At 47.9% G+C, this 24,767-nt stretch overlaps 1 protein-coding gene across 1 annotated transcript in view; it reads left to right on the top strand.

Annotated features, from left to right (window-relative positions):
- MED13L (mediator complex subunit 13L) overlaps window positions 1-24,767 on the top strand; it is a 226,070-nt gene that overhangs the window by 180,470 nt on the left and 20,833 nt on the right. The window contains exons 19-20 of the mRNA XM_077296490.1: window positions 6,095-6,318; window positions 13,178-13,343. Coding sequence (XP_077152605.1) covers window positions 6,095-6,318; window positions 13,178-13,343 — 390 coding nt within the window. The remainder of the gene's footprint in view (window positions 1-6,094; window positions 6,319-13,177; window positions 13,344-24,767) is intronic.

Genomic DNA, 24,767 nt, shown 5'->3' with positions numbered 1-24,767 from the left:
CGGATGGAGTTAAAGAGTATTAGATCTTTTATGGACATCATGTTGTGTTTTTAACTTTGTATATGTTATGTTTTGCACAATTTTGTATTCTGATCACTTATTATGTTATATGTAAATTTTCATGGGCGGACCTAATTGGGGATAGGTGTCTACTTCCTATATAAGGCCGCCAATGTCACTGTTGTGTATGCTTGACAAAGACCCTTAGGGGTTGAAACGTTGCATTATGGCACAATAAAGATATCTATGATCTTCACCTGGATTGGATGCTGTCCTTCAATTTGAAACTATTGGTATGTAATTCTCCCTTTGGATCCTGTGGAGTTAGGACGTGCATCCATATATCACGGTAGTGCTGTCAGCCGCTATCTTTTGCTATTTGTACTTTAGCACTCAGTCTGATTCAGATACAGATCAGACCTCTGGCACGCAGGACATGATAGATAGCCTTATTTCGGCTATTATTCAAACCCTTGAACTTAAGGAGGAGGATTCCACCTCCCAGGAGGACTCTGTTTCATTCAAACGGGTGAAACTGCCCTCTAGAGTTTTTTCCCAATCACAAAGAGTTTGAGAATACTACCTCTAGACACTGGGAACAACCCGGAAAACGTTTTCCAGGAAGAAAGCGTCTGGATATCTTGTACCCCTTTAATCCAGACCTAGTCAGCAAATGGTCTGATTCCCCTAAGGTAGACCCGCCTGTCTCTCGTCTATCCTCACAGACAGTTCTGTCTATCCCTTAAGGACGCTACGGACAGGCAAATTGAGGCTTTATCCAAATCAGCCTTTGAGGTGCCTCTCTGCCTGAATTTTGCCTCCCCTTGGGTGGCGAAAGCCGTGTCTGCATGGGTCAAGATACTTCACAGGGGCATCGTTGCTTCGGCTCTTTCGGAGGAACTAGCTGATTTAGCGGACCAGATTGCACACGCGGGGAAATATCTGTTAAATGCCTCCTTGGATGCGGCTGCTTGTTCCGCACGAGCAAACCGCAACATCATTGCCATTCGCCGTGTCCTTTGGCTGAAGGCATGGAACATTGACCCCACTTCTATAAGGTCTCTCACTGGCCTTCCGTTCCAGGGCTCCAGGCTCTTCGGCACTAAGCTAGACCAGATCATCTCCGACGCTACAGGTGGAAAGAGCACCTCTCTCCCTTAATCCAGGCCTAAGTGCCCCTTTAATCATAGGGGACCCCAGTCCTTTCATCCCTTCTGGCCCTTCTCCTTCTCTGGCGGTTCTTCCACTCGGGGGGAACGGAGAAAACCTTCCTTCAGGCCTACCCCTCACTGGAGGGCTAAGAGCCGCTCCTCTAAACCTTTCGGATCTCGCGGCCACAGATTCTCTTCAAAATGACGGGTCACCCCCACCTGGAAATATTTCCAGGGTGGGAGGCAGGCTTCTCTTCACAGAGGCTTGGTTATCTGTAACCTGACGACGCCAGGGTCAGGGAGATCGTCACATCAGACTACAAAATAGAATTTTCTTCGCCCCCAGGAAGACGTTTCTTCGTCTCCCGTCCACCCAAGCAGCCGTCCCATGCCCCAGAGCTCCTCCAGGCCGTTGATGCCCTCCTCACCTCAGGAGTGATCTTTCCTGTTCCTTACAGTGAGCTGTTTTCGGGTTTTTACTCAAATCTGTTTGTGGTTCTGAAAAAAGACGGCTCTCTCCGACCGATTTTGGATCTCAAACAGTTGAACCGCCACCTTCGGGTTCGACACTTCAAGATGGAGTCACTGCGCTCGGTGATTGCTTCCATGGTACCGGGGGGAATATCTGTGCCCTCACCAGGACTGCGACCAGAGTCTCACTCTGGACACGCTAATCCGCCTTGGCTGGATAATCAACAGGGACAAGTCGACCTTGATTACAACTCAACGCCTTGAGTTCCTGGGCATGGAATTCAACACCATCCAAGCTCGCGTCTTCCTCCCGAAAGAAGTTGTTCTATCTCCACTAGGGCATCAAAGCCTTAAAGCGCCCGGTTCCTCTGCCTCTACGGCTCTGTATGAAAGTTCTAGAGAAGATGGTCGCTTCCATGGAAGAAGTACATTACGCTCAATTTCACTCTCGCCTTCTCCAGCTGGCTCTCCTGTCTGCCTGGGACAAGAACCCACTTTCCCTAGATTGCCCAATTTGCCTTCCTCTCAATGTGAGACAGTCTCTCACTTGGTGGACGCTTTCTGCTTCCATCGTGCGCGGGAGGTCATTTCTTCCCCTCCGCTGGCAGATCATCACCACCGACACCAGTCTTCAGGGGTGGGGTGCGGTCTTTCTCCATCACACAGCGCACGGTCGCTGGAAGGTTCAGGAGACTCTTTTCCCCATCAATCTCTTGGAGATCAGGGTGGTCTTCATCGCCCTCCTCTGCTGGCAGCCCCTCTTCTCGGGAAATCCGGTCCGCGTTCAGTCGGACAACGCGACGGCCGTGGCTTACATAGTCCATCAGGGAGGGAGTCGCAGTAAGCAGATCATGAGGGAGGTGTCAAACATTCTACGCTGGGCAGAGAACCACGTTCCCGCCATCTCAGCTGTCCACATTCCAGGAGTGGACAATTGGGAAGCTGACTTCCTCAGCCGCCAGGGCCTCGCGTCAGGCGAGTGGTCTCTCCATCCCACCATCTTCAACCAAATATGTCAGAGATGGGGAGTTCCGGACGTCGACCTAATGGCCTCCCGAACGAACCACAAGGTTCCCCAGTATGTAGCCGGGTCTCGGGACCCGATGGACGTCGGTTGCGACGCCCTGGTGATACTGTGGGCCCAGTTCCACATGCCCTATCTTTTTCCTCCTCTTCCCTTGATCCCAAGGGTCGTAAAAAGATAAAGGCAGAGAGGGTCCCCGTTCTCTTAATAGCTCCAGATTGGCCTCGCAGGGCCTGGTATGCAGCGCTAGGTTACATGCTGTCGGACGCCCCCTGGAGACTCCCAGACCGCCCGGATCTTTTATCGCAGGGGCCCCTCTTCCACCCGAATTCTCAGTCTCTGAATTTAGTGGTATGGCCGTTGAGGCCACGGTCCTAAGGGACGCAGGTTTTTCTCACAGCGTCATACAGACCATGATAAAAGCTAGGAAACCGGCTTCTTCTCGCATCTATCATAGATGTTGGAAGGCCTTTTTCCGATGGTGCGACGACAACCGCTTATTCCCTATAGTTTTTTGCCTTCCTTCAGTCCTTGGCTTCCTTCAAGCGGGTCTCGATTCGGGCCTTTCTTTGAGTACTTTAAAGGGCCAGGTCTCCGCCCTGTCCATCCTTTTCCAAAGGGACCTAGCTTCCCTTTCACAAGTCAGGACGTTCCTCCAAGGTGTTGCCCACATAGCACCTCCTTATCATTCCCGGTTGAGCCATGGGATCTCAACCTCGTTCTCGGCGCCCTCCAACGCGCGCCTTTAGAACCAATCCAGGATATTTTCTTTTCTCTCCTATCTTGGAAGGTGGCCTTCCTGGTCGCCATCACCTCTATTAGGAGGGTATTCGAGTTAGCGGCATTATCCTGCCGTTCTCCTTTCTTAATTCTGCACCAGGACAAAAGTCCTGCGGCCTGTTCCTTCCTTTCTACCAAAAGTAATTTTGGCTTTTCACATCAAGGACATCGTTTTTTCTTCCTTATGCCCTTCCCCGGTCCATCCCTTGGAGAAATCTCCCCACAAGCTGGATTTGGTCAGGGCTATCCGAGTCTATCTTACCTGAACTGTATCTTTTCGCCAGTCTGATCCTCTGTTTGTCGTCTCAGAAGGTCGTCGAAAAGGGCTCCCCGCTTCTATATCCACTATTCCTCGTTGGATTCGTTCGGCAGTTCTGGAGGCATACCGCTTTCAGGATAAACGGCCTCCTCCCAGGGTGATGGCTCACTCTACCCGGGCTGTGGGAGCTTCTTGGGCCGTATGTCACCAGGCTTCGGCTTTGCAGGTTTGCAAAGCTGCAACCTGGTTGTCCCTTCACACCTTCGTAAGGTTCTACAAGGTGCATACTCAGGCTTCTGCGGATGCAGGCCTGGGTAGGAAGATACTACATTCGGCGGATTCCCACCTGCTGACCTAAGTCTTCTTTTCTCTGACTATTTTTTTCCCACCCTTGGGACTGCTTTTGGACGTCCCATAGTTACCTGTGTCCCCCAATGAAGCGGGAAAGAAAGAGGGATTTTTGGTTCTTACCGTAAAATCTCTATCTTGGAGCCTTCATTGGGGGACACAGCACCCTCCCTTTATTTTGTACCGTGTTGGCCAACGTGCCGTTGTTTTGGGTTGGTACATAGTTTTGAGTTCCTTATACTTACTCCTACGACTGCTTTAGCACCAAACTGAGTTGCATTGTGCCTGTCGGAGGGTGTATACTGCCGAGGAGGAGTTAACGTTTCCTTATTTGCATAGTGTCAGCCTCCTAGCGACAGCAGCATACAGCCATGGTTACCTGTGTCCCCCAATGAAGGCTCCAAGAAAGAGATTTTACGGTAAGAACCAAAAATCCTTATTTTTGCACTTGGCACTTTTTATATTTATTGCATTGATATTTGGCACTGTTTGTTGCATTAGCTTTATTATTCATTTTCACCATCACACAGTATGTAATGCAAATTAGCACATTTTGTCTTCTGTCCTTTTTTCTTCACTCATCCTTTAGCATTTTGGTTTTTGGATTATTTGTGCTTACTATATGTGGATGTGTGTCCTTGCGACTTTTTTCTACTCTTTTTAGACTATTTTTATTATATCTGGTGATTATACTTGTGCATTTATGTCCCATTGTGTTTGTCCTGGTTTTTAATTTTATGTAAGAAATAAAAATATATTTTTTTGGACTTTTTGGTCGGTTTCTCGTTTCTTTTCGTTTGGCAATTTCCGATTGTCCGTTATTTATCTATGACTGTCCTGTACATATGGTAGCTTTTACTTATTGATTATTTACAGTATCTACATACTTGTTTATATAATTTTGCTTCCATTTTTTGTGCCTTTGTTTTTACTGGTCTCCCAATAACTAGCACATCTGATCTCTCCAATAAAAGGTTGTTATTGTGAGTACATGCACATCTACATCCTTACTGTTACTTCCGTATGTAAATTGCTGAGAGGGTTCCCTTTGGAGTTTTCTTCTTTCTCCCCAGGATTAGTTGAGCTCCTTTTCATAAAAGTAATTCCTGCAGCTGACCATCTGCTTCCAAATACACCCTGGGTTTAAGGCCAGTCTGCAGCTGGAGGAATATGTGTGAATGCTTGTGTGTAGCCTTCTCTAACGCTGCATTTCCTCTTATGCAAAGTACATGCTGATTTAGTGTATATGAGTAAATGGCAAGTAACACATTCCCATGATTAACTCTTTTTGTTTTTGTTGCATAAATTTACTATAGTTCTTCAAATCCTTATATGGCATCCTGAAGGGGAAGAATTGTGTAGAATATTATGTTGCTGTGAAAGTTTGCCAGCTATTAAAGGGAGTCTGTCACCCCAAAAATCGTGTCTGAGCTAAGCCCACCGGCATCAGGAGCTTATCTAGCGCATTCTGTAATGCTGTAGATAAGCCCCCAATGTATCCTGAAAGATGAGAAGTAAAGGTTATATTATACTCACCCAGGGGCGTTCCCGCTGCCGTCCGGTCCGATGGGCGTCGCGGTCCGGTCTTGTCTTATTGCTGCGGCTCTGGCGCAGGCGTACTTTATCTGTCCTGATGAGGGCAGAGCAAAGTACTGCAGTGCTCAGGTGTCGGGAAAGGTCAGAGAGCCCCGGCGCCTGCGCACTGCAGTACTTTGCTCTGCCCTCAACAGGACAGACAAAGTACGCTGGAGCCGCGGCAAGAAGACAAGAAGAGGACGTCCTCTTATGAAGATAGGAGGCCCCGGACCGGACCGCGACTTCCATCGGACCGGACTGCAGCGGGACCGCCCCTGGGTGAGTATAATATAACCTCTTTTTCTCATCTTTCATGATACATCCGGGGCTTATCTACAGCATTACAGAATACTGTAGATAAGCCCCTGATGCCGGTGGCTGCAGCTCAGATACGATTTTTGGTGTGACAGATTCCCTTTAAGATTGTTTTTCTTTTTGATGCATATATACAATATTAATTGGTATTTCTACTTTTTCTATTCTCAGGATCTGAAGAATCTCCAGAGCCACTGCCCATACCCAACCTTTTAGTTGGCTATGACAAAGACTATCTTACTATAGCTCCTTTCTCTCTCCCTTTCTGGGAGCGTCTGCTTCTCGAGCCATATGGTGGACAGCGGGATGTAGGATATTTGGTATTGTGTCCAGAAAATCCAGCCTTACTAGATGGAGCAAAAGCCTTCTTCAGTGACTTGAGCGCAGTGTATGAGGTACGCCCTGAAGTCTATGTTCATTTTGGGAGTATTTTTATTTAATTTTTTGAAGAAAACATTTTTGGGGGGTAAAACGGATTCTTATAATTTTGTTCAATTAAAAATAGTCAACGGTTTGCCTTCTGTACATGCATTGCAGGCTGCTCAGTCTAGAGCAGACCTTTAAGAGCTCATCTGACAGATTTTACACTGAATGGGAGTGATCAGCCTGCAATGTATGGGAATTATTATTATTATTATTTTATTTATTTATTTATTTATTTATTTATATAGCACCATTAATTCCATGGTGCTGTACATGAGAAAGGGGTTACATACAGGGTTATAGATATCGATAACAGTAAACAAATTTACAATGACAGACTGGTACAGAGGGGAGAGGACACTGTCCTTGCGGACTTAAATTCTACGGGAATGGTTGAACATTTTTAATAAATCCCAATTAAAAACGTATTTTACCCCAATATACACGTATTTCAATAAATAAAACCCCCAAATCACATGTTAGAGTATAATGTATTATTTCATTCTTTTGTTTCAATGGAAAAATAATTTGTCCTCCATGGAAATGACCAGAAATGTCTGTCAGTATGAAACATATTGACCAAACAAGGGCGACTAGCGTGCTCTACATTCAAGTTATCTGTGTTTGGGGCAGGCTTAAACAACTATCAGCCTGATTCATTTACATTTATTTAGTCAGTATTTAAAAGTCAAATCTTATTGCTCTAGGTCATTAAGTCAATTTGATAAATAGTCATTTTCTGTTATTAGGCAAACTGAATTTCTTTCTCGCTTCATTGGGGGACACAGGTAACCATGGGTGTATGCTGCTGTCACTAGGAGGCTGACACTATGCAAATAAAGAAGAAGTAACTCCTCCCCGGCAGTATACACCCTCCGACAGGCACCAGGCAACTCAGTTTTTGCTTAGTGTCTGTAGGAGGCGGACCTGGATCTAACACCAGATCCGCATTTCTTTTACAGGGATTTGTGTGTTTTTAATCATTTCCCCTTTCTTTTTCAGACTCTTTCTTCAGGGTAACAGGGTGCAGTTTTCTCACCCTGTCTTCCCCACTTTGAGCGACCGAGAGAGCAGTGTGGTATCACCCACATCGCACCCTCTCGGACCCGCTGGGCAGGACTCTGTCCCCTGTCACCCATTCGGGTGTTCAGGGTGACCCTTTCTTCGGTGGCCAGTCCTGCCCGTTTCCCCTCCTCATCCCTCTTCTCGGAGCGGGCTGAGAGGAAGACGGCGGTTACATCCAGTGACCCTCTCCCCCTGTTCAGGGGTCGACGCCGTCTTCTGCGCCGGAGAGTCGTGGCGCGGGAAGGAGGACTACTTCCAGGACCCTCTATCTACCAGGGATCCTGATGATTCCTCATCTGCAGGTAGGGAATCTTCAATCAACAAACCCCCCATCCCCACCAATACCCTACCCAGCAGCGATCTCCTCTTACCATAGGGGAGCATCTGACAGGGAAGTGGGCTGCATATTCGGGCGTTGAGACCACGTAGGAATGAGAGCAGGAAGGCTGGCATCTTTCCCTCCTTATTCAAACTTGCAGGCTCGTTCGCCCGCCATTTCTCTCTGCCTCACTGTTTATCCCTTTCTTAGCGCTTGAGCGCCCTCTGGTGGTGGCCGGAATTAGTGCGGCCGGGATGTGCAGCGTCTCCCTGCTTTTCTCTTTCTTGCCGCTTGAGCGCCCTCTTGTGGCGGTCGACGGTATAGCGGCCGGATTGCTTTCAGTTTTACAGGGGGCGTTCCTTTCTTTCCCCCCTTCGGTCCTGTGCACGCCCACAGCGTCGCACTTTCTCCGCGCTCTTTTCTCCTGCTCCCTGTCAGCGTCTGCTCATCGCGTGGGACACAGGATTTCTCGGGGGAACACAGGCACCTGCGGTTACCGCTGTCTTTCACCAGGCTCAGCGCTACCTCCTACTCCACCTGGCAGTATTCTCTGGGGACAAGGTAATATCCACCTATGTCCGACCCCACCCCGGCCTTTGCCCCTACGGCCATCCATTACGCCTGCGCTCACTGTAAGAAAAAGTGGGTTTCAGGTCAGCCATCTCCTTTCTGCCCGTCCTGCGTTCCTCCCACCATGTCAGCTCCCCTGGAAGCTTCAGGGTCCCGGGACGAGTGCACCCCCCCCTCCCCCGGAGTGGGCTGTTGCTATGTCTCAATCTGTGTCCGACCTGACTAAGGTTTCTCAGTCCCTGGTCCAGGCACTTGAACGCATCCCGCTTCTCTCTAATGCCACCAGTGCCACGAACGCCTCTCACGGCGATTCGCCCGCACCTGTCCTAGACTCTCACAGAGGCAGACCGGACAAAAGAGACAGAAAACGGACCTTATCTAGATCCTTCTCCAGTTCACCGGACCACATCGGGATTCCCCTATCTGCCCGTTCCCCTTCCTCACAGGCGGACCTCGGGTCTGATGTCACTTCTCAGTCGGAATCTGACTCGGATGCAGATCAGACTTCCGGAACACAAGACATGGTTGATAGCCTTATCTCAGCTATCATTCAGACGCTTGATCTTAAGGAGGATGAGGCAAGCTCTCAGGACGTCTCCGTTGCTTTTAAACGGATTAAACGTCCCTCTAGGGTTTTCCCTAATCACAAGGAGTTTGACAACACTACCGCCACTCACTGGGAAAACCCTGGCAAGCGTTTCCCAGGCAGGAAACTGCTTGATGTGTTATACCCTTTTCACTCCGACCTGGTCTCCAAGTGGTCCGAGTCTCCTAAGGTCGACCCGCCTGTGTCCAGGCTATCCTCACAGACAGTTCTGTCTATTCCGGACGCGGCTTCCCTTAAGGACCCCTCGGACAGACAAATCGAGGCGCTAGCAAAATCAGCATTTGAGGCCTCCGGGAGCCTCCCTTTGCCCTAGTTTCGCCTTGTCATGGGTAGCCAAGGCTGTTTCAGCCTGGGCCAAGACCCTGCGCAGGGGCATTTCGGCCTCTGCTCCTGCTGAAGAACTGTCTGAATTAGCGGATCAGATTTCACTGGCAGGAAAATACCTGATGAATGCCTCCCTTGATGCAGCGGCCTGCTCTACCAGGGCTAATGGCAACATTGTCGCCATTCGCCGGATTCTTTGGTTAAAGGCGTGGAACGCTGACCCCGCATCTAAGAAATCGCTCACGGGTCTGCCCTTCCAGGGCTCCAGACTCTTCGGCTCGCAGCTAGATCAAATGATCTCGGACGCTACTGGCGGTAAGAGTACCTCCTTACCCCAGTCCAAGCCTAAACGTCCCTTCAACAGGAGGGGTCCCCAGTCCTTTCGTCCCTTTCGGTCTTTTGCCTCTTCGGGAAACCCCGTCCAGGACCGTTCCTCCTCACAAGGGGACCGAAGAAAACCTTCTTTCAGGCCTCCGCCACGCTGGAGAGCCAAGAGCCACCCCGCAAAACCATCGGGATCTCGGGGCCGCAGGTTTTCTAATAAATGACGGGTCGCCCCCACCTGGAACTCCTTCCAGGGTGGGAGGCCGCCTTCTTCTATTCTCAGAGGTTTGGCTTTCAGTAGTTGACGACGCCTGGGTCAGGGAGATCGTCACGTCAGGCTACAAAATAGAGTTTTCTTCGCCCCCAGGAAGACGTTTCATGCTCTCTCGTCCTCCCAAAAAGCCCTCTCATCTCCCAGAGCTTCTCCAGGCCGTCGATTCGCTCCTCGCCTCGGGAGTCGTAGTGCCGGTGCCTTTTCGTCAGCGGTTTTCCGGGTTTTATTCAAACCTGTTCGTGGTTCCAAAAAAGGACGGCTCTCTCCGTCCGATTCTGGATCTCAAACGATTGAACCGCCACCTTCGGATTCAACACTTCAAAATGGAATCTCTGCGCTCGGTGATCGCGTCCATGGAGCCGGGAGAGTTTCTGTGCTCAGTGGACATTCGGGATGCGTACCTTCACATTCCTATTTGCGTGCAGCATCAGAGGTTCCTCCGATTCGCGATCAGGGAGCATCATTACCAGTTCACTGCCCTCCCCTTCGGGCTGGCATCTGCTCCCAGGGTCTTTACGAAGGTCATGGCAGCTGTCATGGCCATCCTGCGTTCAAAAGGGATTCTGGTAATCCCATACCTCGACGACCTATTGATCAAGGGCCCATCCCAGGGGGATTGCAGCCAGAGCCTCCATCTTACTCTGGACACCTTAGTTCGCCTAGGCTGGTTGATCAACTACCAGAAGTCTTCCTTGATTCCAACCCAATGGCTGGAGTTCCTAGGCATGGAATTCGATACCTTTCGGGCTCAGGTCTTCCTTCCCAAGGAGAAGTTTCTTTCTCTTCGTCGGGGTGTCAGAGCGCTAAAGGGTCCGAGTCCTCTGTCCCTTCGTCTAGCCATGAGAGTTCTGGGGAGAATGGTCGCTTCTATGGAAGCGGTCCCCTATGCTCAGTTCCACTCTCGTCCCCTCCAGCTGGCTCTTCTGTCTGCCTGGGACAGGAACCCGCTTTCCCTGGATCGTCCGTTTCGCCTCTCCCCCAGGGCGAGACAGTCTCTCTCTTGGTGGACGCTGTCCACCTCCATTCTGCGCGGGAGGTCATTTTTACCCCCCCACTGGCAGGTGATTACCACCGACGCCAGTCTCCAAGGTTGGGGAGCGGTCTTTCTCCACCTCACAGCCCAGGGCCGCTGGACTGCTTAAGAGGCGTGCCTCTCGATCAACCTCTTGGAAATCAGAGCCATCTTCCTAGCCCTCATCCGCTGGGAGTCTCTCCTTTCGGGAAAGCCGGTCCGCATTCAGTCGGACAACGCCACGGCCGTGGCATACATAAATCACCAAGGGGGGACTCGCAGCAGTCTAGTCATGGCGGAAGTAGCAAAAATTTTCCGCTGGGCGGAGGGTCATGTTCCCTCTGTCAGCCGTCCACATCCCAGGAGTGGACAATTGGGAGGCCGACTTTCTAAGTCGCCAGGGCATCGTGGCGGGCGAGTGGTCTCTTCTTCCAGCAATCTTCAGCCAGATTTGCCAGCGGTGGGGCGTTCCGGACGTCGACCTGATGGCCTCCCGGGCAAACCACAAAGTTCCCCAGTACGTCGCCAGGTCTCGGGACCCGATGGCCGTCGGATGCGACGCTCTCGTGATCTCTTGGGCCCAGTTCAGGATGCCCTATCTGTTCCCGCCTCTCCCTCTGATCCCAAGGGTGGTAAAGAAGATCAAGTCGGAAGGGGTCCCCGTACTCTTGGTAGCTCCAGATTGGCCTCGCAGAGCCTGGTACGCAGAGCTGATAAACATGTTATCGGATGTTCCGTGGAGACTTCCGGATCTTCCGGACCTTCTTTCACAGGGGCCTCTCTCCCACCCGAATTCTCGGTCGCTGAATTTAACGGTATGGCCGTTGAGGCCGCGGTCCTGAAGAATGCGGGTTTTTCTCATAGCGTCATCCAGACTATGATAAGAGCGAGAAAACCGGCCTCATCGCGTGTCTACCACAGATGTTGGAAGGCCTTTTTCCGGTGGTGTCAGGATAACAATCTGTTTCCTATGACCTTTTCCCTTCCTTCCCTTCTCAGCTTTCTTCAAACGGGCCTAGATTCGGGTCTTTCCCTTAGCACCTTGAAGGGTCAGATCTCCGCTCTATCAATTCTTTTTCAAAGAGACCTGGCTTCCCTGCCTCAGGTGAGGACCTTCATCCAGGGGGTCGCTCATATAGCTCCCCCTTACCGGTCTCCTGTTGAGCCTTGGGATCTCAACCTCGTCTTAGATGCCCTGCAGCGGCCGCCCTTTGAACCGCTTCAGGATGTTTCCTTCTCGCTTCTATCCTGGAAGGTAGCCTTTTTGATCGCCATCACCTCCATTAGAAGGGTTTCAGAGCTGGCGGCTTTATCCTGTCGTTCTCCCTTTCTGGTCCTGCATCAAGACAAGGTGGTTCTTCGTCCAGTTCCTTCCTTCTTACCGAAAGTTGTCTCATCTTTTCATATCAACGAGGACATTGTCCTCCCGTCCTTTTGCCCTTCCCCGGTTCATCCATTGGAGAAATCCCTTCACAAGCTGGATGTGGTCAGGGCTATCCGGATTTACATCGCCAGAGGCCGATCCTCTGTTCGTCGTCTCGGATGGTCGTCGAAAGGGTTTTCCTGCCTCCAAGTCCACGATTGCTCGTTGGATCCGTTCAGCGGTTTTGGAGGCATACCGCGTCCAAGACAAACAGCCTCCTTCGGGGGTGAAGGCTCACTCTACCCGGGCAGTGGGAGCTTCCTGGGCAGTTCGTCACCAAGCTTCGGCCTTGCAGGTTTGCAAGGCCGCTACGTGGTCTTCCATGCACACCTTTGTCAAATTCTACGGGGTGCATACTCAGGCTTCCGCGGACGCGAGCCTGGGTAGGAGGATACTGCAGGCGGCGGTTTCTCACCGGCCAACCTGACTCCTCTTTTTCTGCAGAATACCCGCCCTAGGGACTGCTTTGGGACGTCCCATGGTTACCTGTGTCCCCCAATGAAGCGAGAAAGAAAGAGGGATTTTTGGTTCTTACCGTAAAATCTCTTTCTTGGAGCCTTCATTGGGGGACACAGCACCCTCCCTTGAAGTTGTACCGTGTTGGCTAACGTGCCGCTGTTGTGGGTTGGTACATAGGTTGAGTTTTATATTACCTGTTCCTACTACTGCTTTTGCACCAACTGAGTTGCCTGGTGCCTGTCGGAGGGTGTATACTGCCGGGGAGGAGTTACTTCTTTATTTGCATAGTGTCAGCCTCCTAGTGACAGCAGCATACACCCATGGTTACCTGTGTCCCCCAATGAAGGCTCCAAGAAAGAGATTTTACGGTAAGAACCAAAAATCCCTCTTTCTTTTAGTTTTCTTTTTAATGAAAGCCATGATTTGAACTTAAGCTTCTTTTTTGATATTACAGATGTGCCGCCTAGGCCAGCACAGGCCAATCTGTAAAGTTTTGTGTGATGGGATAATGAAGGTTGGCTGCTCTACAAGTGAAGGATTGAGTGAGGAGTCGGCCAGCGATGACATGGACAACCATGCTCGGCTCCAGATGTACGCCCAGACCTGCCGGCAGCACCTAGGTCAGACATTGTCTCTTGTGGTTTTCTGATTATTTTTGTTCATTCATTCAATTTATAAAGCATGGACTATGAGGATGCAAAACTAGGAACGTGGTAGCATGTGCAATCTAAATATATTTTATATACATATCGAGTCATAGAACCTGATCAGATGTTGAAAAATGTCAGTTTCACACAAAGGGTTACATTAAGTACAGTGGAAATAAAACCATTTGCTAACTTACAACTTTTTTATGTAATTAATACCCATGTATAAATTATACAGTTGTCAGGCAGCATGAAAGGACTATTCAATTTCAAACCAAGCAGTAAAAGAAATATAGAAACAAATTGATGACTGTCTTAATGGAACATGACTATTTGAGTACACGATTTTGCCAATGTCGTAAGAACAGCTTGAGCCTAACATTAACATTTGCTAGTCTCCTCTCTTGTTTACGGCTATTGGAAATAATATAGTAAACGAATATATTGGACTGTAAGTTCATTATTATTGAGAGATAGATATATATTTAGATATATAGATATATATACATATGTAGAGTGTGTGTATATATATATGTATATATATGTATATATATATATATATATATATAATATATATATCTATCTACTATAGAATTGTCTAAGGGTCACTTCCGTCTGTCTGTCGCGGATATTCATTGGTTGCGGCCTCTGTCTGTCATGGAATCCAAGTCGCTGATTGGTCGTGGCAAAACAGCCACGACCAATCAGCGACGGGCACAGTCCAGAGAAAAAATGGCTGCTCCTTCCTCCCCGCAGTCAGTGCCCGCTCCGTACTCCCCTCCAGTCTGCCCTCACACAGGGTTAATGGCAGCGGTAACGGACCGCGTTATGCCGCGGTGTAATGCACTCAGTTACCGCTGCTATTAACCCTGTGACACCAACTTTTTACTATTCATGCTGCCTATGCAGCATGAAAAGTAAAACGATCTAATGTTAAAAATAATAAAAAATCGTTATATACTCACCATCCGTCGCCCCCCGGATCGACAACAGGCCTTTCCCGTTCGCAACGCTCCGGTAACCGGTCCATGCTGCGATCTCGCGAGATGATGACGTATCGGTCTCGCGAGACCGCAATGCACTCTTGAGACCAGAGCGCATGAGCAGAGTCGGTAACCGTTTCGCTTGGATCCGGGGGCTCCGGAAGGTGAGTATATAACTATTTTTTAATTATTTCTCTTTTTTTAACAGGGATATGATGCCCACATTGCTATATACTACGTGGGCTGTGCAATATAATACCTAGGCTGTGCAATATACTACATGGGCTGGGCAATATACTACATGGGCTGGGCAATATACTACATGGCTGTGCTATATACTACGTGGCTGGGCAATATACTACATGGGCTGTGCTATATACTACGTGGCTGGGCAATATACTACATATCCTGGGCAATATACTACATGGGCTGTGCTATATACTACGTGGCTGGGCAATATACTACGTGACTAGTACTACTACTTTGAAGAACCTAGAATATAAGACATAATTTCAGTTGTTTCACACTTTTTTATTAAGTATATAATTCCATATGTGTTAATTCAAAGTTTTGATGCCCTCAGTGTGAATGTAAAATTTTCATAGTCATGAAAATACAGAAAAATCTTTAAATGAGGTGTGTAGAAACTTTTGGTCTGTACTGTATGTGTGTGTGTATATGTATATACCGTATTTTTCCGACCATAAGACTCACTTTTTTCCTCCAAATTTGGGAGGAAAGTGTGGGTGCGTCTTATGGTAGGGATGTAGCATGTGGGGAGGGGGGCAGCAGCGAGTGGGATCGCACTGTGATCCCACTTCAGGAGGCAGAAAAATGTCCCTGCTGCCCGGAATCAGCGCTGGGGAAACCAGGTGGTCCCGATGATTAAGTACAGTGAATATTCATTAGCAGCTTAACCGCCCACCTATCAGCTGAGCGGTGAGTCGGGAGCAGCAAATGAATACTGCACTTTAGCAGCGACACACATGGTTTCCAGCACTGGGGAGATCTGTGTGTCCGGGGGAGGAGGAGGCAGCAGCTGCAGGGGCCAGGGGAGAGGAGATCGCTGCATACCTGCCTGGGCTGGACGCTGAATGCTGTGCACAAGGAGGAACTGTGTGATGTCAGAAGTGGGCGGGCTGGAGCATCACATGGCAGCTCAGAACCCTCCCTCTTCTTGACATCACAGGTCCTTCAGACTCCCCACTAGAATCTGCTGGCTTCCTCTTATAACCTGTGCTGTGGAAAGGCAACAAGAGGGAGGGCTCTGCATGTGCACTCATGGGATGCTTTTACCTCACCACAGTGTGGCTGGCTGCCACGATTGAGAGGGTTAGTCTTTACAAAACACAATAAAGCACTCTGCCACTCCTTTGGTGAACTATAACTCCCAGCATGTCATAGGATCTGCAGGACACGATGGGAGTTATAGTTCTCCCATGGGATTTTAAAGCAGCACTCCAGTGTTATTTTGCAGTGCTGGAGTGGTGCTTTCAATATAAGCCCTGTGCCCCCATTCTTATACTCACCCTCCAGCATCTTCATATAGTACTTCAGACACCACACTGGTCCCGCAGCTTCCAACATAATAACATACTATTATATGTGGTGTTATTATATATAATAGTATATTATTTATGTTATTAAATATTTTACCACATTTTTTTGCTTCAAATATTTTTTTCCCTATTTTCCACCTCTAAAACCTGGGTGCGCCTTATAGTCCGGTGCGTCTTATACGGTATGTGCATATGTGTGTGTGTATATATAGATATATATACATACATACACACACACAGTACAGACCAAAAGTTTGGACACACCTTCTCATTTAACCCCTTCACCCCCGGAGCTTTTTCCGTTTTTCCATTTTCGTTTTTCGCTCCCCTCCTTCCCAGAGCCATAACTTTTTTATTTTTCCGTCAATTTGGCCATGTGAGGGCTTATTTTTTGCGGGACGAGTTGTACTTTTGAACGACATCATTGGTTTTAGCATGTCGTGTACTAGAAAACGGGAAAAAAATTCCAAGTGCAGTGAAATTGCAAAAAAAGTGCAATCCCACACTTGTTTTTTGCTTGCCTATTTTGCTAGGTTCACTAAATGCTAAAACTGACCTGCCATTATGATTCTCCAGGTCACTACGAGTTTATAGACACCTAACATGACTAGGTTATTTTTCACCTAAGTGGTGAAAAAAAATTCCAAACTTTGCAAAAAACAAAACAAAACAAAATTGCGCCATTTTCCGATACTCGTAGCGTCTCCATTTTTCGTGATCTGGGGTCAGGTGAGGGCTTATTTTTTGCGTGCCGAGCTGGCGTTTTTAATGATAGCATTTTGGTGTAGATACGTTCTTTTGATCGCCCGTTATTGCATTTTAATGCAATGTCGTGGCGACCAAAAAAACGTAAATCTGGCGTTTCGAATTTTTTTCTCATTACGCCATTTAGCGATCAGGTTAATGCTTTTTTTTTATTGATAGATCGGGCGATTCTGAACGCGGCGATACCAAATATGTGTAGGTTGGGTTTTTTTTTTATTGATTTATTTTGATTGGGGCGAAAGGGGGGTGATTTAAACTTTTATATTTTTTTTATTTTTTTCACATTTTTAAAAACTTTTTTTTTTTACTTTTGCCATGCTTCAATAGCCTCCATGGGAGGCTAGAAGCAGGCACAGCCCGATCGGCTCTGCTATGCAGCAGTGATCATAAGATCGCTGCTACACAGCAGATTTGCAGGTGTGCTGTGAGCGCCGACCACAGGGTGGCGCTCACAGCCACCGGCAATCAGTAACCATAGAGGTCTCAAGGACCTCTATGGTTACCTTCCTGACACATCGCCGACCCCCGATCATGTGACGGGGGTCGGCGATGCGCTCATATCCGGCCGCACGGCCGGATGCGGTAGTTAAATGCCGCTGTCTGCGCTTGACAGCGGCATTTAACTAGTTAATAGCGGCGGGTGATCGCGATTTCACCCGCCGCTATTGCGCGCACATGTCAGCTGTAAAAAACAGCTGACATGTCGCGACTTTGATGTGCGCTCACCGCCGGAGCGCACATCAAAGCGGGGGTCCCGACATGTGACGTACTATACCGTCACATGTCGGGAAGGGGTTAAAGATATTTCTGTATTTTCATGACTATGAAAATTGTACATTCACACTGAAGGCATCAAAACTATGAAATAACACATGTGGAATTATATACTTAACAAAAAAGTGTGAAACAACTGAAAATATGTCTTATATTCTAGGTTCTTCAAAGTAGTCACCTTTTGCTTTGATGACTGCTTTGCACAATCTTGGCATTCTCTTGATGAGCTTCAAGAGGTGTCACCGGGAATGGTCTTCCAACAATCTTGAAGGAGTTCCCAGAGATGCATAGCACTTGTTGGCCCTTTTGCCTTCACTCTGCGGTCCAACTCACCCCAGACCATCTCGATTGGGTTCAGGTCTGGTGACTGTGGAGGCCAGGTCATCTAGCGTAGTCACTATCCTTCTTGGTCAAATAGCCCTTACACAGCCTGGAGGTGTGTTTGGGGTCATTGTCCTGTTGAAAAATAAATGATGGTCCAACTAAACGCAAACCGAATGGAATAGGATGCCGCTGCAAGATGCTGTGGTAGCCTTGCTGGTTCAGTATGCCTTCAATTTTGAATAAATCCCCAACAGTGTCACCAGCAAAGCATCCCCACACCATCACACTTCCCTCCTCCATGCTTCACGGTGGGAACCAGGCATGTAGAGTCAATCCGTTCACCTTTTCTGGGTCACACAAAGACACGGTGGTTGGAACCAAAGATCTCAAATTTGGACTCCTCAAACCAAAGCACAGATTTCCACTGATCTAATACCCTTTCCCTGTGTTCTTTAGCCCAGACAAGTCTCTTCTGCTTGTTGCCTGTCCTTAGCAGTGATTTCCTAGCAGCTATTTTACCATGAAGGCCTGCTGCACAAAGTCTCTTAACAGTTGTTGTAGAGATGTGTCTGCTGCTAGAACTCTGTATGGCATTGACCTGGTCTCTAATCTGAGCTGCTGTTAACCTGCGATTTCTGAGGCTGGTGACTTGGATAAACTTATTCTCAGAAGCAGAGGTGACTCCTGGTCTTCCTTTCCTGGGGCGGTCCTCATGTGAGCCAGTTTCTTTGTAGCGCTTGATGGTTTTTGCCACTGCACTTGGGGATACTATCAAAGTTTTCCCAATTTTTCGGACTGACTGACCTTCATTTCTTAAAGTAATGATGGCCACTCATTTTTCTTTACTTGGCTGCTTTTTTCTTGCCATAATACAAATTCTAACAGTCTATTCAGTAGGACTATCAGCTGTGTATCCACCAGACTTCTGCACAACACAACTGATTTTCCCAACCCCATTTATAAGGCAAGAAATCCCACTTATTAAACCTGACAGGGGGCACACCTGTGAAGTGAAAACCATTCCTGGTGACTACCTCTTGAAGGTCATCAAGAGAATGCCAAGAGTGTGCAAAGTAGTCATCAAAGCAAAAGGTGGCTACTTTGAAAAACCTAGAATACAAGACATATTTTCAGTTGTTTCACACTTTTTTCTTAAGTATATAATTCCACATGTGTTAATTCATAGTTTTGATGCCTTCAGTGTGAACATACAATTTTCATAGTCATGAAAATACAGAAAAATCTTTAAATGAGAAGGTTTGTCCAAACTTTTGGTCTGTACTGTATATATGTATATGTCTGTATGTGTATGTATGTATATACACTGCTCAAAAAATAAAGGGAACACTTAAACAGAATATTACGCCAAGTAAATCAAACTTCTGTGAAATCATACTGTCCACTTAGGAAGCTACACTGTTTGACAATCAATGTCACATGCTGTTGTGCAAATGGAATAGACAACAGATGTAAATTATTAGCAATTATCAAGACACACTCAATAAAGAAGTAGTTCTTCAGGTGGGGACCACAGACCACATCTCAGTACCAATGCTTTCTGGCTGATGTTTTGGTTACTTTTGAATGTTGGTTGTGCTTTCACACTTCGTGGTAGCATGAGACGGACTCTACAACCCACACAAGTGGCTCAGGTAGTGCAGCTCATCCAGGATGGCACATCAACGTGAGCTGTGGCAAGAAGGTTTGCTGTGTCTGTCAGCGTAGTGTCCAGAGGCTGCAGGCGCTACCATGAGACAGGCCAGTACACCCGGAGATGTGAAGGGGGCCGTAGGAGGGCAACAACCCAGCAGCAGGATCGCTACCTTAGCCTTTGTGCAAGGAGGAGCACTGCCAGAGCCCTGCAAAATAACCTCCAGCAGGCCACAAATGTGCATGTGTCTGCACAAACTGTTAGAAACCGACTTCATGAGGATGGTCTGAGTGCCCTACGTTCACAGATGGGGGTTGTGCTCACAGCCCAACACCGTGCAGGACGCTTGGCACTTGCCACAGAACACCAGGATTGGCAAATTCGCCACTGGCACCCTGTGCTCTAAACAGATTAAAGCAGGTTCAAACTGTGCACATGTGACAGATGTGACAGAGTCTGGAGACGCCGTGGAGAGTGATCTGCTGCCTGCTGCAATATCCTTCAGCATGACCGGTTTGGCAGTGGGTCAGTAATTGTGTGTGGTGGAATTTCTTTGGAGGGTCGCACAGCCCTCCATGTGCTCGCCTGACTGCCATTAGGTACCGAGTTGAGTGTCTCAGACCCCTTGTGAGACCATAAGCTAGTGCGGTTGGCCCTGGGTTCATCCTAATGCAGGACAATGCCAGACCTCATGTGGCTGGAGTGTGTCAGTAGCTCCTGCAAGATGAAGGCATTGAAGCTATGGACTGGCCCGCCCGTTCCCCAGACCTGAATCCGATTGAACACATCTGGGACATCATGTCTCGCACCATCCACCAACGTAACGTTGCACCACAGACTGTCCAGGAGTTGGCGGATGCTTTAGTCCAGGTCTGGGAGGAGATCCCTCAGGAGACCATCCGCCGCCTCATCTGGAGCATGCCCAGGCGTTGTAGGGAGGTCATAAGGCACGTGGAGGCCACACACACTACTGAGCATCATTTCCTTGTCTTGAGGCATTTCCACTGAAGTTGGATCAGCCTGTAATTTGATTTTCCACTTTGATTTTGAGCATCATTCCACATCCAGACCTCCATGGGATATTAGTTGTGATTTACATTGATCATTTTTATGTTTTATTGTTCTCAACACATTCCACTATGTAATGAATAAAGATTTGCAACTGAAATATTTCATTCAGTGATATCCAGGATGTGGTATTTTAGTGTTCCCTTTATTTTTTTGAGCAGTGTGTGTATGTATATACAGTATATTATATATGTATATATATATATTTTAAACTAGAAACCATGCCACCTCGGCCCTATTGAGTTGGATACCAAACACAAGCAGTGGGAAGATGTGCTTTTCTATTCGACAGATAGACCCTATTTGAAGGAGTTGTTCAATATTAGAAAAAAAGAATGTGTCACATAAGTCCCCCTGAGTTCTAAAACACAATTCCAAATCTGTATAATGCCCTTGGGTTTAAGCTACATCTTCGTGTTTTTTTTTTTTTTTTTTTTGTGTGTGTGAAAATACCGCAAGTGTCCCTGTGACAGATGTTTGTTTATGCTCCATATTCAACCCCTTAAGACTTCTGTTGGGAGTGGGTGTACAGAACGAGCTCAGGAGATGAGCCTGCAGATGATGGCTACGTGCGTTATTCAGTCGTCTTCAACCTATAACTGCATCAGTGGGGCTGAGCTCTATCCGCTCCTGTTAATCTGCTAAATGCTGCTGTTAATCGTATGCATTTATAGCACAAGGGTGTGCCATTCTATGTGCCCATTGGCACCCATATCCTCGCAGCATGCCAGCGGGTTGTCAGGGCATCTGTGGGGTCTGCTGAAGACTCATCCCGCCCACCTCCAATATTTGGCATTATGGTGAAGTCCAGCCTGTGTCTGACTTTTATAAGAGTCTGAGATTTTATGGTGTTACAATTCATTTAATCCCTTCCCGACCTGTGACACAGCGTTTGCGTCATGAAAGTCGGTGCCAATCCGACCTGTGACGCATATGCTGTGTCACAGAATGATCGCGTCCCGGCAGATCGGGTGAAAGGGTTAACTCCAATTTCACCCGATCTGCAGGGACAGGGGGAGTGGTACTTTAGACCAGGGGGGGTGGCTTTGCCCCCACGTGGCTACGATCGCTCTGATTGGCTGTTGAAAGTGCAACAGCCAATCAGCGCAATTTGTAATATTTCACCTATGAAAAGTGGTGAAATATTACAATCCAGCCATGGCCGATGCTGCAATATCATCGGCCATGGCTGGAAACCCTGATCTCTTTTCTGCGGATTTCACTGCGGTTTTACAACTGTGGTTTTCTATTGGAGCAACCGCTGCGGAATCTGCAGAAAGAAGTGACATGTTGCGGAATGTAAACCGCTGCTTTTCCGCGCAGTTTTTTCCACAGCATGTGCACAGCGTTTTTTGTTTCCCATAGGTTTTCATTGAACTATAAACTCATGGTTAACTGCTGCGGACACGCTGCGGATCTGCAGCGTTTTCTGCAGCGTGTGCACATAGCCGTAGAATTAGGCTATGTGCACACGGTGCGGAAAATACCGCGCGGAAATGCTGCGTTGTATTTCCCGCAGCATGTCAATTCTTTATGCAGCGTTTTACACCTGTTCCTCAATAGGAATCCACAGGTGAAATCTGCACAAAAAACACTGGAAATCCGTGGTAAATCCGCAGGTAAAACGCAGTGCCTTTTACCTGCGGATTTTTCAAAAATGGTGCGGAAAAATCTCACACGAATCCGCAACGTGGGCACATAGCCTTAGGGTTGGAATTAGGGCTAGGGTTGGAAATAGGGATAAGATTAGGCTTGTGGTTAGGGTTATGGTTAGGTGTGTGTTGGAGTTAGGGTTGTGGTTAGGGTTGTGATTAGGTTTAGGATTAGGGTTAGGGGTGTATTGGGGTTAGGGTTGTGGTTAGGGGTGTGTTGGGGTTAGGGTTGTGGTTAGGGTTGTGGTTAGGGTTATGGCTAGAGTTGGGATTAGGGTTAGGGGTGTGTTGGGGATAGTGTTGGAGTTAGAATTGAGGGGTTTCCACTGTTTAGGCACATCAGGGGTCTCCAAACGCAACATGGCGCCACCATTGATTCCAGCCAATCTTGCGTTCAAAAAGTCAAATGGTGCTCCCTTCCTTCCGAGCCCCGACGTGCGCCCAAACAGTGGTTTACCCCCACATATGGGGTACCAGCATACTCGGAACAAACTGGGCAACAACTATTGGGGTCCAATTTCATCGGTTACCCTTGTGAAAATAAAAAATTGCTTGCTAAAACATCATTTTTGAGTAAAGAAAAATGATTTTTTATTTTAACGGCTCTGCGTTGTAAACTTCTGTGAAGCACTTGGGGGTTCAAAGTGCTCCCCACATATCTAGATAAGTTCCTTGGGGGATCTCGTTTACAAAATGGGGTCACTTGTGGGGGGTTTCTACTGTTTAGGCACATCAGGGGCTCTGCAAATGCAACGTGACGCCCGCAGACCATTCCATCAGTCTGCATTTCAAAAGTCACTACTTCCCTTCCGAGCCCCGACGTGTGCCCAAACAGTGGTTTACCCCCACATATGGGGTACCAGCATACTCTGGACAAACTGGGCAACAACTTTTGGGATCCAATTTCTCCTGTTACTCTTGTGAAAATAAAAAATTGCGGGCTAAAAAATAATTTTTGAGGAAAGAGAAATGATTTTTTATTTTCACGGCTCTGCGTTACAAACTTCTATGAAGCACTTGGGGGTTTAAAGTGGTCACCGCACATCTAGATTAGTTCCATGGGAGGTCTAGTTTCCAAAATGGGGTCACATGTGGGGGAGCTCCAATGTTTAGGCACACAGGGTCTCTCCAAACGCGACATGGTGTCCGCTAACGATTGGAGCCAATTTTTCATTCAAAAAGTCAAATGGCGCTCCTTCCCTTCCGAGCCCTGCCGTGTGCCCAAACAGTGGTTTACCCCCACATGTGAGGTATTAGTGTACTCAGGAGAAATTGCCCAATAAATTTTAGGATCCATTTTATCCTGTTGCCCATGTGGAAATGAACAAATTGAAGCTTAAAGGGAACCTGTCACCCCGTTTTTTCAAGATGAGATAAAAATAGCGTTAAATAGGGGCAGAGCTGTGCTTTACATTAGTGTTTTTTTTGTGCCTTTATTCCCCACCTATGCTGCCGAAATACCTTTGTAAAGTCGCCGTTTTGGGCTGTCACTCACACTGGTCTGGTCATATGGGCGTGGTGACATCGCTGTTTCTTCCCCAGATCCTGCTCATCTTTCCGTTGGTGGCGTAGTGGTCTGCGCATGCCCAACAGGCGAATCCACTGCGCAGCTGAAGGAAAAGAGCGCGATCTGCGCTATTCCCCTCGTGATCGGTGGGGGCGGCCATCTTCCTGTGGCCGCGCGTGCGCAGATGGAGCGCTCTGCTGCCCGGGGATTCAGGAAAATGGCCGCCACGATCTCCATCTGCGCACGCGCGGCATCCCGCGGCCATTTTCCTGAAGCCCGGGCAGCAGAGCGCTCCATCTGCGCACGCGCGGCCACAGGAAGATGGCCGCCCCCACCGATCACCAGGGGAATAGCGCAGATCGCGCTCTTTTTCCTCACCTGTGCAGTGGATTCGGCACTTGGGCATGCGCAAACCACTACGCCACCAACGGAAAAATAAGCAAGATCTGGGGGAAGAAACAGCGATGTCACCACGCCCATCCGACCAGACCAGCCTGATTGACAGGCAAAAACGGCGACTTTGGTAACGTATTTCGGCAGCATAGGTGGGGAATCAGGGTGCACAAAATACACTATTGTAACGCACAGCTCAGGCCCTATTTAACGGTATTTTTATCTCATACGGAAAAAACGGGGTGACAGGTTCCATTTAAAGAAATTTTTTGTGAAAAAAAAAAAAAAGTACTTTTTCATTTTTATGGCTCAATTTGTGAAGCACCTGGGGGTTCAAAGTGCTCACTATGCATCTAGATAAGTTCCTTGGGGGGGTCTAGTTTCCAAAATGGGGTCACTTGTGGGGGAGCTCCAATGTTTAGGCACACGGGGGCTCTCCAAATGCGACGTGGTGTCCGCTAAAGATTGGAGCCAATTTTTCATTGAAAAAGTCAAATGGCGCTCTTTCCCTTCCGAGCCCTGTCGTGCGCCCAAACAGTGGTTACCCCCCACATATGGGGTATCAGCGTACTCAGGACAAATTGTACAATAACTTTTGGGGTCCAGTTTCTCTTTTTACCCTTGGGAAAATAAAAAAATTGTTGCTAAAATATCATTTTTGTGACTAAAAAGTTACCGTAAATGTTCATTTTTTCCTTCCATGTTGCTTCTGCTGCTGTGA

Source organism: Ranitomeya variabilis, chromosome 1, assembly GCF_051348905.1.
Source record: "Ranitomeya variabilis isolate aRanVar5 chromosome 1, aRanVar5.hap1, whole genome shotgun sequence".
Lineage (NCBI taxonomy): Eukaryota > Metazoa > Chordata > Amphibia > Anura > Dendrobatidae > Ranitomeya > Ranitomeya variabilis.
The sequence above is the reverse complement of the archived record's forward strand: the minus strand, read 5'-3'. Positions and strand labels throughout refer to the sequence as shown.